Source organism: Tachysurus fulvidraco, chromosome 18, assembly GCF_022655615.1.
Source record: "Tachysurus fulvidraco isolate hzauxx_2018 chromosome 18, HZAU_PFXX_2.0, whole genome shotgun sequence".
Classification (NCBI taxonomy): Eukaryota; Metazoa; Chordata; class Actinopteri; order Siluriformes; family Bagridae; genus Tachysurus; species Tachysurus fulvidraco.
The window spans coordinates 12,209,185-12,226,317 of NC_062535.1; the positions used below are offsets into that span (position 1 = coordinate 12,209,185).

Here is a 17,133-nt window from a genome sequence, read left to right on the forward strand (position 1 = left end):
CTATTACAGTCAGAATGTGCAGAAGAATGGCATGGGGAATTAATGTGTGTGTGTGTGTGTGTGTGTGTGTGTGTGTGTGTGTGTGTGTGTGTGTGTGTGTGTGTGTGTGTGTGTGTGTGTGTGTGTGTGTGTGTGTGTGTGTGAGAGAGAGAGAGAGAGACCTTGGTGAGTGAGGCCATGGCCAGCAGGCAGTAGTGAGTGATTGGATGGTCTTTAAGCTCAGGGGCTGCATGCAGCGGCTCAACGCAGCACACCTCCCCCTTACTGCCACTGAACAAACACCGAGACTCACATGTCCTCATCCCCATCACCCTCCTGCTGAGAAAAAAGAGGTAAAAAAAGAAAATAAGAAAGCGAGTGAGACAAAATGAGAGTGCGAGGACAAATAAAATCATCGAGACTTTCAGCAGTCTGCAGTCAAACCCATTACTCTGTGTGATAGCAGTGATCAGTAAATGACTCACGGCTCTTCAATCACTCAGCAGCCACACAAACACAAAAACACACACAAACACACACACATACACATACACACACAGTTACACACGACAGCGAGATGATGCATTACCAGCGTCATGCAATTTCAAGAAATGAAGAAATCAAGAAATGCAAAATAAAAAGCTCCTGTAGTAATTACATCTCTGAATTGATTCGATTCTCATTGCATTAATTCAAAATTGATCAGAGTAACGACTAGCGCACACGTCTGCATGTCACAAACAGATATGGTACGATGGTATCACGCTGTATGATCAATAGAATTTTCTTTTTCCTAACAAGTTAGAGTTAAGTTTAGGAGGCGGCATACGATGGAAAATAAAGCTCTACTGCCTCCTGCTGCCAAAAGCGTTATTTCATCTTGCTATACCAACGATGTGATTATAACATTATAACAACTGTCATAGTCTGAAATCAGCTTTACAGAAGGACAGAAACAGAATAAAAATGTAAAAGTTTAAAATTAAGTTACTATTCATCACTAACAGATATCCCTAGCAAAGAAGCTAAAACAATCCTCTCAATCCAAAATGAAACTTGTCTTCTAAACTTAAAATTAGTTTCCCAAAACAATTACAGGTTTGACTGTAGATCACAGACCTGACATACATTAATAAACCAGTTTACACAACAGCTAATTTGAGAACTTTGTGAAAAAGCTCAGATCAATTATTTTAGCCAGCTAGCTAGCTTGATTTTAGCTAATAACACAGAACAGGCATGTGTTTATTTACTGAAAGCATTGGTTTGCAGAAAAAAAAAGCTTATGTTTGTGTAACAGGAAATGTCTATGTGAGCTAACTGCTAATAGTGTATAATTTGGGTTTGTTTGTTTTTTTCTTGCCCTATAACAACGACTGATACAGACATAGTATTTGTTTAAGATTAGATACCTCTGTTAACTAACTAATTACCTCACCAGCTAATTCTTAAACACCTCATACAATCGTTACTAACTAGAAAAGTCCCACAAACTAAAGTACAACCAGATATTTACTTTCTTATTAAATTAAAGAGAACAGGTTCTGTGTTTTTAATCATTGCCTGAGGTAAAAATAAATAAATAAATAAATAAATAAATAAATAAATAAATAAATGGTGGGGATTTCCCCTCAGCGGTGTTTGCTAACATTCTGGCACAATACATGAAAATATTTTAACGTAAAACTTATTTTATACTCGTTCATTTTAATTACTAATGTATCATACAAGCTACAATGTCTCTCTGTGCATCAAGTAACAAGATACAAGCTACGGCTTTTGTGTTTGTGATTTTAAAAAGGATATTTTATAGAATAAGGCTTGACAGGTTCAGGCTAGATGGAGAGACTTGCTACTCAGTCCATGTGTTGTATTATGATGTTAGACTACAGGATACAAAAACACAGCTAATCTTCTACTCCATGTGCAGAAAATTTACAAAAGGTCCAACAGACATCAAATTTCTTGCTAAAGAACTAACATTACTGAAAGATGAGAGAAATCACCTTTTAGTGCTTAACCATTAACAATGCATTTAAAGCTATAAACAAGACAAAGTGGCTTTGTTCTGTTTCACAGTTGTTTCATGTTAATACTTTTAACTAGTGCTATGCTTTGTATTCGCATTTAAACATTGTGTATTCAGTATCGACTTAAAAAAGAGAAAGATTTCGGTTTGTTAATCACAACAGAGAGAATAAATAAGAGAAAACCCAGTTTTCTGAGGTGATTTCTTTAGCCCTGTAGCTAGACTCTGATCCAATAAGACGCTATCAGAGAAATAATTGACATTAATGCATGTGATTGGATAAGATTCAACAAATATGAACAGATTTATAAAGAAAAGAGGAGCTGAGCCACAGTAGTTTTGGTAGCACTGTTGGTTGATTGCTCATTTAATGACTTTAATGTGCTTTTCTGTATTAAAATTCCAACTGGTTATTGTGATTTCTCACCTGAATGATAGTTCAAAGACAGACCCGCCGCTGTCGTTACACACAGCAAGCGTCGGTAGATCTGTGAACTGGGGAAAAAAAAAAGGCTGACATTTCTTTCACATTTCTTTTTTTTTTTTTTTTTTTTTAGTTGTAGACAGTTGTAGAAAGGTTCGACATGCTCGTATGTCAGACGGTCACGTTATGTCTACCTTGACGTGCAAAATGGCCGTGCCAGGTGGGTGGGCATCGGTGATGGTGCGCAGGAGCTTCCCGTTAGCCAAATCCCACATGGTAATCTGAATAAAAATACAGTGGACATTTAGACAGAGCAGGAAGGGATAAAATATGAAAAGGCACCTGCTGATTGTATCTAATGTAACCATAGAAAAGTGTGTGTGTGTGTGTGTGTGTGTGTGTGTGTGTGTGTGTGTGTGTGTGTGTGTGTGTGTGTGTGTGTGTTTTGTCGTACTTGTCCTTTAGCAAAGCCACACAGCAGACGTGTGCAGTCATGGTTAATACTGAGAGCAGACACTGCACCATACTCCGCTCCCGTCGCCGTGGTACCCAAGCACAGCCTCAGCGCCTGGTGCTGATCTGTAACAACCCATAACACTCAAAATGCAGGGCTCTGTGCAAAGTTTCAGACATTGTTTTAAACAATATATGAGAGGTTAAAAAAAATCTCATGTTTTCCAATCTTTCAGGAGAAGTGGGGAGAGAAAAGAAGCTGTTGAAATCTCAAAAGAGAAACATGCTTGTAAGAAAGTGTTGCGTTGGAGGAACAAACGAGAAGCCAACAGGCAACCAGCGTTCATGCCATTAGAAAAAGAACCTCCTGTGGCCCAAAACAAAAAAAAAAGGAAACACAGCCTTGATGTAGCATGCTGCAAATCCACAGTCATTAAGCTTATGGACAGGACAGACCGACTGCTGCTTCCGCACAACACAACAGGATTTACTTTACCTTTTCCTGATCAGTCCAACGAGGACATGGCAAATCAGAAAGACAGTCCACAAGAGTTTATTATATACTGTACACTGAACTGTAGAGTATATATTAGTTTATACTTTATATTATAACTGGCACATCACAATGCAATATTAAAGAAAAAATCATTAAGGAACAAGAAAAATTCTTGTGTGTGGGAAGTCATTTCTATCAACATTTAATCTTTGAATTTCACTCGCACTCTCTCGCTCGCACTCTCTCGCGCGCACTCTCTCGCGCGCACTCTCTCGCACGCACTCTCTCGCTCGCACTCTCTCGCTCGCACTCGCTCACACGCACTCGCTCACACGCACTCGCTCACACGCACTCGCTCACACACACTCGCTCACACACACTCGCTCACACACACTCGCTCACACACACACACACACTCACTCACACTCACACACACTCACACACACACACACGGGAGGAAACCGGAAAACACTGTGTAGCTCAAACACAACGCACAACCCCAATGTATCGCCCATTTAAAATGTAAATTATAAAAAAAAATATCAATTTCTGATTATTTAAACCCAAAATACTAAAAATTATGAAATCACAATCCAGACTCTTTTTTTTTGGCAAAATTATATTTTTTCCTCTTACTTCTTACAAGATGTTTTATGCCTCTCATAAATCTTTGACACTCTTTTCTAAGCAGTACCTCTTTAAACTGCATGATTTTATCTCCTATAATCTTTTTAAAAATCTTTTTCTATAATGATTTTATCTCCTATAAGCTAGAGTTTACAGGAGATAACCGGCTTCCAATGATTGTTACTGCGTGCTTTGTTACGCAGCAAAATGAGTGGAACATGGATCGATATCTCACTGTTCTACAGAGAAAATTTCTTTAGACATCAGTTAAGGGTTTTTTTTTTGCATCTTCTTCATCTTTCTGGGTTTTCGAATGTGAGCAATTATAGGGCGTGAAAACAAGAGACTAAATGCATGACCTAGACTGAGCTTACAGACAATGGAAACATTGTCAACCTCTGTGTATCCTACTGCTTGTCTATTTTGTAGTCTTTTGTGCATGTGTTTTGTGATGACATTGTGGTTTTAAGGATGATGCTATAATAAATAAACCAGTATAAAAACAAACAATTACAGATATTGTAGTTATGCTTACCAAAGACCAGAGCAAGGCCATGTGACGTTCCCACGGCGATAACACTGGATACAGTCTGAAAACACAAGTAACAGGTTTTCACACAAACACACAAGTACATGTAGATACACACATGCATTAACACATACACATGCAGACAAACACAGACATGTACACGCACACTCTCACACGTGCACTCTCACATGGAGGAAGTGCTGAATCATATAAAACACAAAAGATTTAAAGGAATTTGGCCTTGAATCAGGAGGACTTACGATTGCTGTTGGCAAGCCTGCATCAACTTTGTCCTGGAAGAAACAAGAACATAAAAACATTTAAACCTCACATCCTCACACACAGTCTCTCACATCCTCTTCTGAATACAAGTGTAAAAACAGATCAAGCAGAATTAGCTCCATCCTTAATATTCATGATTCAAATGAAGCAAGTATAAAGTGTGTGTGTGTGTGTGTGTGGCTGAAAACAAACAACAATAATAGTTTTGGCTTCTGAGCCCCCACTACAAAATGTCTACAGACACTACTGACCTAGCTTCGCCCTTTAAAGCAGATTAAACTGTGAAAGCTTAAAACTGAACAGAACATTTCTTTTTCTTCAGTCTATAGAAGGCGTGTGCAGGAGCTACAATGGAGAACTAAAACCATGAACAGAAATAAATTAACAGAGACTATGATGCTTACAGCAGCGGAGACGAGCTGAGCCGAGATGCCTTTCAGCACATTGTGTTTCAGAACTGAGCCGTGGACTGTAGCATTGGTCTCTACTGCCTTCCTCCTTCTGCAAAACACACACACACATATATATATATAAAGAGATACACACACAGATACACACAAAGATACACACACAGATACACACACAGATACAAAGAGATACACACACAGACAGATACAAAGATATATACACACACAGATACAAAGAGATATGCACACACAGATACACACACAGATACACACACAGATACACACACAGATACAAAGAGATATGCACACACAGATACACACACAGATACACACACAGATACACACACAGATACAAAGAGATATGCACACACAGATACACACACAGATACACACACAGATACACACACAGATACAAAGAGATACACACACAGACAGATACAAAGATATATACACACACAGATACAAAGAGATATGCACACACAGATACACACACACACACACACACACAGATACACACACACACACTTTTGGTATTAGTCTCTCTCCATTATTTAATTTATTATATCATTTATTATATCATTCCAGTCTAATCATTTTCCATGTGTATGTTTGTATTGTGTGTGTATTTGTATGTATGTATGTGTGTGTTTCACCTCTTTAGATGTGCACGGTCTCCACTGTCGGAACTCGCGAGGGAGGATGTCTCACAGGAATGTGCATCCATGTTCTCTGTGTTCAAAAGGCATGTGTCCTCCAGGACAAAGGGTTCGTCCTCATCCTCAGGCTAGACACAAAAAAAAAAAAAAGCTATTCACATACACCACCATTCTATACTTACTATTAAACACTAACATGCCATTGACTAATTGATTGATTGATTAACAGACTTTCCAGAACAGACATGCCTTTATTTACCTTTTTTATTCATAATTACTAAGTGTTGTAGCTCTATTGTTTATACAACATTTCATACTGTATGTATGAGAAGATTTGAAAGAAATCTGAAGGTTTTATTTGTCTCATCGCTCTCACACTTTCCTCAGTGTTACTTGCTCTACAGAGAACGGTGAAATCGCTCACCTCGTTCAGAATACTCTCTAAAGTCGGCGGGGTGTCAACTTGAGGGATGTCAAACTCTTTGTCATCAATCTGCAGCATGTGATAAAAGACACACTTCATCGTCACTCACTTCCACACAATCAAATTTAAAACTCACAGATACAGGCAAGACGGTAAATCGGGACTGTTAACATATGTATTTAGAGAGAGAGAGAGAGAGAGAGAGAGAGAGAGAGAGAGAGAGACAGAGACAGAGACAGAGACAGACAAAGATAGATACAGACAGATACAGAGAGACAGAGATACAGAGAGAGATACTCAGATACAGACAGAGAGATAGACAGAGATACAGAGAGAGAGACACACAGAGACAGACACAGAGAGACAGAGATACAAACAGAGAGAGATAGACACAGTGAAAGAGACAGAGAGACAGACAGAGATACAGAGACAGACAGAGAAACAGAGATACAGATACACAGAGAGACATAAAGAGACAGAGAGACAGACAGAGATACAGAGACAGACACAGAGAAACAGAGATACAGATACACAGAGATACAGATTCAGATACAGAGAGATACAGACAGAGACATAAAGAGACAGAGATACAGACAGAGACATATAGAGACAGAGATACATATACACAAAGACATATAGATACAGAGATACAGATACACAGAGACAGAGATACAGAGGCACAGAGACAGAGACACAGTGACACAGATACAGATACACAGAGACAGAGATACAGATACACAGAGAGACATAAAGAGACAGAGATACAGAGACACAGAGACAGGGACACAGAGACACAGAGATACAGACAGAGAGACACATAAATAGGCAAAGACACAGAGAGACATAAGGAGACAAAGACAGAGATACAGAAACTGATACACAGACACAGAGACACAGAGTCAGACAGACATAAACAGAGATACACAGAGAGACATAAAGAGACAGAGATACAGAGACACAGACAGAGAGATTATACAGAGAGACACAGAGAGACATAAAGAGACAGAGACACAGACAGACATAAAGAGACAGAGAGACAGCCAGAGACACAGAGATACAGAGACATATACAGAGATACAAAGAGAGACAAAGAGAGACAAAGAGACAGAGATACAAACAGAGATAGACACAGAAAGAGAGACAGACAGATACACAGACAGACAAACAAAGATACACAGAGAGACATAAAGAGACAGAGATACAGAGACACAAAGACAAAGAAATACACGGACAGAGAAATACACAGAGATACAGACAGAGACATACAGAGACAGAGATACATGCAGAGACATACAGAGACAGAGATACAGACAGAGATACAGACAGAGACATACAGAGACAGAGATACATGCAGAGACATACAGAGACAGAGATACAGACAGAGATACATGCAGAGACATACAGAGACAGAGATACAGACAGAGATACAGACAGAGACATACAGAGACAGAGATACATGCAGAGACATACAGAGACAGAGATACAGACAGAGATACAGACAGAGACATACAGAGACAGAGATACATGCAGAGACATACAGAGACAGAGATACAGACAGAGATACAGACAGAGACATACAGAGACAGAGATACAGACAGAGACATACAGCGACAGAGATACACAGACAGAGACATACAGCGACAGAGATACACAGACAGAGACACGGACAGACATAAAGAGACAGAGACACAGACAGACATAAAGAGACAGAGACACAGAGAGACATAAACAGACAGAGACACAGAGAGACATAAACAGACAGAGACACAGACAGACATAAAGAGACAGAGACACAGAGAGACATAAAGAGACAGAGACACAGAGAGACAGAGACACAGAGAGACATAAACAGACAGAGACACAGAGAGACATAAACAGACAGAGACACAGAGAGACATAAAGCCACTTACAGCATCTATTTCCATTAAATTGAGCTGTGAAGACGCCGACACCAAACTCCGAGTATCCGGAGACTCGGACATTATAAAAGCGCCCAGCTGATCGTGATATGAGACAGAATGTTAAAATAATAATAACATTAATAATAACACAACATAAAATGACTCAAGCTGATATGCAGCTGCACTCGGGGTTACATCCTTGTTTTTCCGGAAGTTGATCGGTATTCCTTGCTGCGTCACTTCCGGTTCTTTCTGAAGCCCTATCCTGTTTCAGATTTCGGTTTTATTATCAGAATCCGAATCAAAAAGAGTTCTAATACAATTATTATGTATAATTCTGTTTATATCTCACTGCTTGGTGTCAGTTGTTAATTCACTTATTTTTTATTTCATTTTTAAAAGAATTTTACCTTTTTCCTGCATTCTATTTCTTACTTTATTCCTGTGTTCACTTACAACCTACTAATATGCAACTCAACTAGTTACAACTAAGACACACACACACACACACACACACACACACACACACACACACACACACACACACACACACACACACACAACCATTATCTTATATAACAAATAATATATAGCTCAACCTCCTTAGACTTGTCTATGAGCTCTTCCCAACAGCTGCACCACAGTGTATGTTATGTTGGAAAACATGTTGAAGAGGAGAAACAAAATAAAATTAAGCAAGATTCTAATCATCCTTTAGTTATCTTGTTAATGTCCTGCTTAATTATTTTATCTTATAGGAGCCCCTATAAATGGTAGCTACATAAAGTGTTACTTTATATTCACATATGCACAATAATAACTTTTTGATAAATAATGTTTAGTTCATTATCATATGAACACTTAATGTAAATGTCTTATTCCTGAGCCTGACATCTGTAAAAATGTATTAACATGATGGGAAAGAATGTTTTCTTGCCTGTAGTGAATTAAAGATTTAACATATGCTACTGTGTCATGCCAACAGTGACGCATCCTGAGACCATCCATGTGTAGGGTTGCTTTTCAACCAAGGGAGTAGGATCTCTCACATTTCTGCCAAAAACACTGCCATGAATAAAGATTGGTATCAAAACATCAAAACTTCCCCAAACGATCCAGGAGTAATTTGGTGATGATTCGTGTATTTTCCAGAAAGATGGAGCTACATTTAGAGAAAAAAGCCGCTAGTGACACACTTTGTGTTAGAGCATAGTGGAATTCTTCTTGGAGGTTTGGTTCAGCATCAGTCATGGTACAGTGCCCTTGCTCAAGAGCCCAACATTGACCGCTTAAGTGCTGGGGCTTGAACTCTGCACTTCTAATCAACAACTCAGTGCCTAAAATCTCGACTCTGGTGGGACTCGAACCCACAACCTTTGAATCACTTCACTGAATGCAACTTAGAAGTCCAATGCGCTATCCGTTGCGCCACAGAGCCATGTATGTAAGCCTACTAGGAGGAGAAACAGCCCAAGTTCTGTATAAGATTGAGCTCCAAGGAGTTGCCTGGCCATGGATCCAAGATTTCAATGTAATGATCTTTGAGCAACTTCACTTTTGCCTTGTGACATGGTGCTCCATCACTACAGGCAAGAAAACAGATTATTCTAATACATTTTTACAGATGTAAAAATCAAGATCAAAATCAAGACATTTGCATTGTGTTCATATGATAATGAACTAAACATTATTTATCAAAAAAAATAAAAGTTAATATTGCGCACATGTGAATATAAATTAACGCTTTATGTAAACGCTCCTCTTCAACATGTTTTACAACATAACAACATAACATACAGTCAAGGTTTTAGCAGCCAGACCAAGTGTATAATGATAGATAGATAGATAGATAGATAGATAGATAGATAGATAGATAGATAGATAGATAGATAGATAGATAGATTTACATATTCATTGCTTTAATACATTTTTTAAGAATCAACACAAAATGTAATTGTTTTTTATGGTCGAATGTCAATAATAGAATGGGAATGTGGTAATTAATTAACAGCTGCTTGCAGGTCTGTTAGATGGTTAACCAGTATCTTGATTGGTAAACTGCATGTCAACATATAATTTACATTTAAAAAAAAACTTTGTAGTGCTAAAAATCACTAAAAGTTTCGTACAGCACAAAAAAAAGACATTTGTTTTATTTCAAACACAAAGATTTTGTTAGTTGATTGGTTTATTAGGTGATGGACATCCTGTTTCCGTTGTGGTCGATAAGGGTTGTTGAAAATATCTCTCTTTAGCTCTTTTAGCTCTGTAAATCCTCCGCATGTCTCCGGCGTGGATCATAAGAGGCCTTTTCCTCGACACTTTGCCTTGTGGCTCCGGCTTCTCTATCACTACATGACCAGGGGTCTGAGTGTGAACCGGGTCCGGTCTCGTGTCCATGTTCACAAGAAAGTGTTCACGAGGTGGAAGCATGGAGCTGTATACAGTCTGGTTCCTCTTCGGTGGAGCCGCCTTAGTGCACGTTCCTCGCGGGTTTCCTCCGGGTACTCCGGTTTCCTCCCCTGGTCCAAAGACATGCATGGTAGGTTGTTTGGCATCTCTGGAAAATTGTTCGTAGTGTGTGATTGCGTGTGTGTGTGTGTGTGTGTGTGTGTGTGTGTGTGTGTGTGTGTGTGTGTGTGTGTGTGTGTGTGTGTGTGTGTGTGTGTGTGTGTGTGTGTGTGTGTGTGTGTGTGTGTGTGTGTGTGTGCCCTGCGGTGGGTTGGCACTCCGTCCAGGGTGTATCCTGTCTCGATGCCCGATGACGCCTGAGATGGGCACAGGCTCCCCGTGACCCGAGGTAGTTCGGATAAGCGGTAGACAATGAATGAATGAATGTATGAAAACAAACAGTAATAAAAGAGAATGTTAAAAAAATAAACTGGTTTTACTTTACGGAAGATGCGCATGGAGGTTGAGGGAGGAGTAAACAGGCGGAGGAGGAGGAATTTTGTCTCGTACACTTTCGCTTTCGTTCACTTACTCGCTACTGTACACTCTTAATGCTACTTTACACTTAAATAAAACTTAACTAAACTTCACTAAAATGAACGAACTTAAATCAAGCATCGCGTTAGTTCAGGCAGGCCACGTCGTCAAGCGTGCCACGACACGCACCAATCCGGTTACGACATCCATATTACCCGACAAGTTAAATTCCCATTCATAGAGCCGCTGTAGCGCTTCGCTGCTGCCGCGATCTAAACTCCCTCCTCCAACCCCGACTCCACCGAGCCGGAACTCGCGCTCCTTGTTTACGTCATAAATCTCCACATATTTTCTCTCCCTCTCTCTAATTATTTAATTATTTATTTATTTATCCATTCGTTCATTTATTACTTTCCAAAAACTCGTAAGCGAGCATATCTAATACTATGCCTGATTAGTGGTTCTGTTATACGGGGGTCTATTCTATCTTCAGAGCACACGTGGTTATTGAGGATCTTTTTTTCGGCGGCGGCTCGGATGCTCGTATCTCAAAAATTTGCTCATATATCAAGACAAAAATTTGGTCGAATCACAGCTCGTATCTCAAAAAAATCGTATGTCAATGCACTCGTATCTCGAGGCATCAAATCACAAACATTCTAAGTCCCATTCTACCACATTCCCATTCGATTATTGACATTCGACCACAAAAAAGCCTGAACAATTACATTTTGTGTTGATTCTTAAAAAATGTATTAAAGCAATGAATATGTAAATCAAACTATCTATCTATCTATCTATATTGCAAGAGCAACTTCCCCAAACGATCCAGGAGTAATTTGGTGATGATCCGTGTATTTTCCAGAAAGATGGAGCAACATTTAGAGAAAGAAGCCGCTAGCGACACACTTTGTGTTAGAGCTTAGTGGAATTATTCTTGGAGGTTTGGTTCAGCGTCAGTCATGGTACAGTGCCCTTGCTCAAGAGCCCAACATTGACCGCTTAAGTGCTAGGGCTTGAACTCTGCACTTCTAATCAACAACTCAGTGCCTAAAATCTCGACTCTGGTGGGACTCGAACCCACAACCTTTGAATCACTTCACTGAATGCAACTTAGAAGTCCAATGCGCTATCCGTTGCGCCACAGAGCCACGTATATGAGCCTACTAGGAGGAGAAACAGCACCTCCACAATGATGAACACTGCCTTTTCAGGATTGAGTTCTCTATGGGATTGAGAGCCAGGGAGTTGCCTGGCCATGGATCCAAAATTTCAATGTAATGGTCTTTGAGCCACTTCACTCGTGACATGGTGCTTCATCACTACAGGCAAGGAAATACTCATTAATTAAGCCTATCTCAGGTGTCATTGGGCATCAAGACCACCCGGAGGAAACCCCCGAGGAATGGGGAGAACACGCAAACTCCACACACACAAGGCGGAGGAGTGAATCGAACCCCCAACCCTGGAGGTGTGGGGCAAACGTGCTAACCACTAAGCCACCGTGCGCTCGGCAAGGAAGCAGATTCTAATACATTTTTAAAGATGTCAGGCTCAAAATCTGCATTGTGTTCATATGATAATGAACTAAACATTATTTATCAAAAAAAATAAAAGTTAATATTGTGCATATGTGAATATAAAGTAACGCTTTATGTAGCTACCGTTTATAGGGGCTCCTATAAGATAAAATAATTAAACAGGACATTAACAAGATCACTAAAGGATGATTAGCCTCTTGCTTAATAATTTTTATTTTGTTTCTCCTCTTCAACATGTTTTCCAACATAACATAGTCAAGGTTTTACCAGCCAGACAAAGTGTATAATAGACTATCATAGATAGATAGATAGATAGATAGATAGATAGATAGATAGATAGATAGATAGATAGATAGATAGATAGATAGATAGATAGATAGATAGATAGATAGATAGAGAGATTTTTTAAGAATCAACACAAAATGTAATTGGTCAGGCTTTTTTATGGTCGAATGTCAATAATAGAATGGGAATGTGGTAGAATGGGACTTAGAATGTTTGTGATATTGCGGTCTTGTGGAGTCACTGCGCTGATCCATAACTACAGGGATGAGCGTGTCTGGTTCCCACGGCAATGTAAACCAAGAAAGTGTCGATGGCGCAGGATCTACAAGGTCTATCGTTAGCGTCCAGGGCTTTCATGTACAAAACTTCTCCTGAAGGTCTAAACGACGTGTTCAGCGTTGCTGGCTTTGTATTGCTCATTCTGTTCGCAGTATTTGTTCTTATGATGCTCTTTAATTTTCTGCTACACTGGAAAGGCTGGAAGTCACGTGACCAGAAAACGTGCACTAAGGCGGCTCCACCGAAGAGGAACCAGACTGTATACAGCTCCATGCTTCCACCTCGTGAACACTTTCTTGTGAACATGGACACGAGACCGGACCCGGTTCACACTCAGACCCCTGGTCATGTAGTGATAGAGAAGCCGGAGCCACAAGGCAAAGTGTCGAGGAAAAGGCCTCTTATGATCCACGCCGGAGACATGCGGAGGATTTACAGAGCTAAAAGAGCCAAAGTCAAGGTTTTCCAATATTTTCAACGACCCTTATCAAGCTTATCGATCAAGATTTTTAATGTAAATTATATGTTGACATGCAGTTTAACCATCAAGATTCTGGTTAAACATCTAACAGACCTGCAAGCATGCTGTTAATGAATTAACGAATTAATTAAGAGTTTATTTAGTGTTTAATCCACTTTTTGACTTTTGCTTAATTTTAAAATGTAAAGCTTCTGAACAACAAAATAAACGAGTTTACAAATAACCTTAACAAGGCATGTTACCAACTGATTTTTAAATGTATTAAATGTATTAAAGTTTCCGAGAGAGAGAGAGAGAGAGAGAGAGAGAGAGAGAGAGAGAGAGAGAGAGAGAGAGAGAGAGAGAAATAAAAAATTGACATTCTGACACTGTGGCATGATTCATTATTTAAGAAAGAAGAAACATTAAAACAATTATTATGTATAATTTGTCTGATATATTTCTGTTTATATCTCACTACTTGGTGTCAGTTGTTAATTCATTTATTTTAAATTTTATTTTTAAATGAACTTTACCTTTTTCCTGCATTTTATTTCCTACCTTATTCCTGTTGCTCACTTACAACTTACTAATATGCAACTCAACTAGTTACAATTAAGACACACACACACACACACACACACACACACACACACACACACACACACACACACACACACACACACACACAAACTCAAACATTTGTTTTATTTCAAAGACAAAGATATTAGTTTATTGCAGGGGCACGTCTAGACCTTTTTTGTCTGTGATCTCGGTATAAGTATAATTTTTACTTTCGACTTTTTGTCGTCGATGGGAAAGAAAAGTATTTATCAGATTGATCCAAGAGCGATTTTTTTACTTTGCTTTTACGCGCCTGCGTTGTAGTCTTTCAATAGTGCGTCACCAGCTGTCTGCTTTATTTGAACGGAGAAGCACAGAGTCAGTCAGAGCTGGAGGCGTTTATCTATAACGTTAATCGGCGGAAAGCCGCAAAGACGGCAACCAAAAGCAGTGAAATTTCACTATTCTTATTACCAGAGTTGATAGCACAAAACATATTAATGCAAACAATCCATTCAATACTAAATAAAAATAACATTTATTGATTTGGTCTTTGTCTTGTAAATATTTTTATTGGACACACTGTCCGTAGAGGATGCACACATACAATGGACTGATTTGATTCAAGACTGGCATCATTACATCATGCATAAAATTTTGGTGTCCACTTTTGCCTTTTTAAATAATACCATAACTTTTGGCTTACTATGTAGTCATATAATATACAGTATGATATAAAACTCTCCTTGTTTTAAATTCGCACTGAGGGCTAAAACCCCCTAAAGATGAAATCCTAGAACCGCTCCTGGTTTATTGGTTTATTAGGTGATGGACATCCTGTTTCCGTTGTGGTCGATAAGGGTCGTTGAAAAGATCTCTCTTTAGCTCTTTTAGCTCTGTAAATCCTCCGCATGTCTCCGGCGTGGATCATAAGAGGCCTTTTCCTCGACACTTTGCCTTGTGGCTCCGGCTTCTCTATCACTACATGACCAGGGGCCTGAGTGTGAACCGGGTCCGGTCTCGTGTCCATGTTCACAAGAAAGTGTTCACGAGGTGGAAGCATGGAGCTGTATACAGTCTGGTTCCTCTTCGGTGGAGCCGCCTTAGTGCACGTTTTCTGGTCACGTGACTTCCAGCCTTTCCAGTGTAGCAGAAAATTAAAGAGCATCAGAAGAACAAATACTGCGAACAGAATGAGCAATACAAAGCCAGCAACGCTGAACACGTCGTTTAGACCTTCAGGAGAAGTTTTGTACACGAAAGCCCTGGACGCTAACGATAGACCTTGTAGATCCTGCGCCATCGACACTTTCTTGGGGTTCACGTCACTTTGAAGATCACAGAGTTTACATTGCCATAGAAACCAGACACGCTCATCGCAGTGACGTCACAAGACCGCAATATCACAAACATTCTAAGTCCCATTCTACCACATTCCCATTCTATTATTGACATTCGACCATAAAAAAGCCTGACCAATTACATTTTGTGTTGATTCTTAAAAAATGTATTAAAGCAATGAATATGTAAATCAAAAAATCTATCTATCTATCTATCTATCTATCTATCTATCTATCTATCTATCTATCTATCTATCTATCTATCTATCTATCTATCTATTATACACTTGGTCTGGCTGGTAAAACCTTAACTGTATGTTATGTTGGAAAACGTTGAAGAGGTGAAACAAAATAAAAATTAATAAGCAAGACGCTAATCCTCCTTTAGTGATCTTGTTAATGTCCTGTTTAATTATTTTATCTTATAGGAGCCCCTATAAACGGTAGCTACATAAAGTGTTACTTTATATTCACATATGCACAATATCAACTTTTTATTTTTTTTGTGCTAAATAATGTTTAGCTCATTATCATACGAACACATAATGTAAATGTCTTAGTCCCGAGTCCTATTCGCTTTCCCAAATAACAAAATATTCTGGCAAATAGAAAGCTCCAGTTTTACACAATTGGTTAATTCTGAGAATATTGACTATAGCTTTTGATGCCCTCAATTTTTTGAAACTTTAAACGTGGCACTAAACAAACATTAACCTTCATGAATAAAGATGTTTCACTCTGACCCTGACCACATTAAAGTGGATAAGTGTGTTGTACATATGTGTTTCTTTAATATAGATAAAAATGAACAGATTAATGAACCCCACTGAGCCCATCCTTATTAGGGGTCAACATGCTGTATGTTCCAAGATGCTTTTCTGCTCTCTGTGGTTGTAAAGTATGGCATCAACATGCTGCTTCAGCCCACAGGACATCTGGTCAGAAAGTGTGTGTGTTTTCAAGGGAAGGAATTAGATCCAAATGCAGGAATAACCTAAAAGGGGGTTGATTAAGAAAAATCAAAACAGAAAAACACTGGGGAAGACAAAGAACCTGCGAGAACAAAACAGAAAACCAGGAGACATCACAACAAACCAAAGACACCAAGAACACAGGAAGCACAAGGATACAGCAAAAAAATATACAGTATACGCAAGACAGCTGGTATAGGGTAGGCAATTAGGGATAGGTGAGTAGGGGTGGGGACGAATAAGGATAGGGGGCGGGGCTAATACGTGAACAAAAACAAAAGCACGTGGCAGACAAAACGTTCCCCTAGTGTTCAGACAGAGAGGTCCAAGCTGTTCCTGACATTTCTGTTCACTGCAAATCCAGAGATTCTAGAAATAGAGGACATGCCATGAGATCAGCAGTATTTGAACCGACAACCATGCCATGGTCAAAGTCACTGAGATCACGTTTTTAAATCATTCTGATGTTTGATGTGAAAATTGTCCTGCTGTTATACATAAATGTAATTATATTGTGGAAGAAATTACAGTATTTACTTTCAGATTTAAGTGTCTACA

The 17,133-nt window shown here is 39.1% G+C and overlaps 1 protein-coding gene and 2 non-coding genes across 10 annotated transcripts in view; all 3 read right to left on the reverse strand.

Annotated features, from left to right (window-relative positions):
* vps8 (VPS8 subunit of CORVET complex) overlaps positions 1-8,441 on the reverse strand; it is a 100,725-nt gene extending 92,284 nt beyond the window's left edge. For 2 of the 8 annotated variants that reach the window (XM_047803134.1, XM_047803130.1), the window contains exons 1-11: positions 8,217-8,440; positions 6,307-6,375; positions 5,880-6,010; positions 5,224-5,320; positions 4,798-4,830; positions 4,544-4,598; positions 3,382-3,387; positions 2,887-3,011; positions 2,627-2,713; positions 2,436-2,503; positions 162-315 (exon numbers count right to left, since the gene is read on the reverse strand). In XM_047803134.1, the coding sequence (XP_047659090.1) occupies positions 162-315; positions 2,436-2,503; positions 2,627-2,713; positions 2,887-3,011; positions 3,382-3,387; positions 4,544-4,598; positions 4,798-4,830; positions 5,224-5,320; positions 5,880-6,010; positions 6,307-6,375; positions 8,217-8,288 (897 nt within the window). In that variant the 5' untranslated portion in view covers positions 8,289-8,440. Of the gene's footprint in view, positions 1-161; positions 319-2,435; positions 2,504-2,626; positions 2,714-2,886; positions 3,012-3,381; positions 3,388-4,543; positions 4,599-4,797; positions 4,831-5,223; positions 5,321-5,879; positions 6,011-6,306; positions 6,376-8,216 lie in introns of all 8 variants that reach the window. The other 6 variants (XM_047803133.1, XM_047803129.1, XM_047803135.1 and 3 more) reach the window with 5 other exon arrangements.
* Positions 8,442-9,553: 1,112 nt separating this feature from the next.
* trnar-ucu lies at positions 9,554-9,645 on the reverse strand. The gene is given in 2 exon segments: positions 9,554-9,589; positions 9,609-9,645. It is a non-coding gene; the product is annotated as a tRNA-Arg (tRNA).
* Positions 9,646-12,194: 2,549 nt separating this feature from the next.
* Positions 12,195-12,286, reverse strand: trnar-ucu. The gene is given in 2 exon segments: positions 12,195-12,230; positions 12,250-12,286. It is a non-coding gene; the product is annotated as a tRNA-Arg (tRNA).
* Between the last annotated feature and the right edge of the window lie 4,847 nt (positions 12,287-17,133).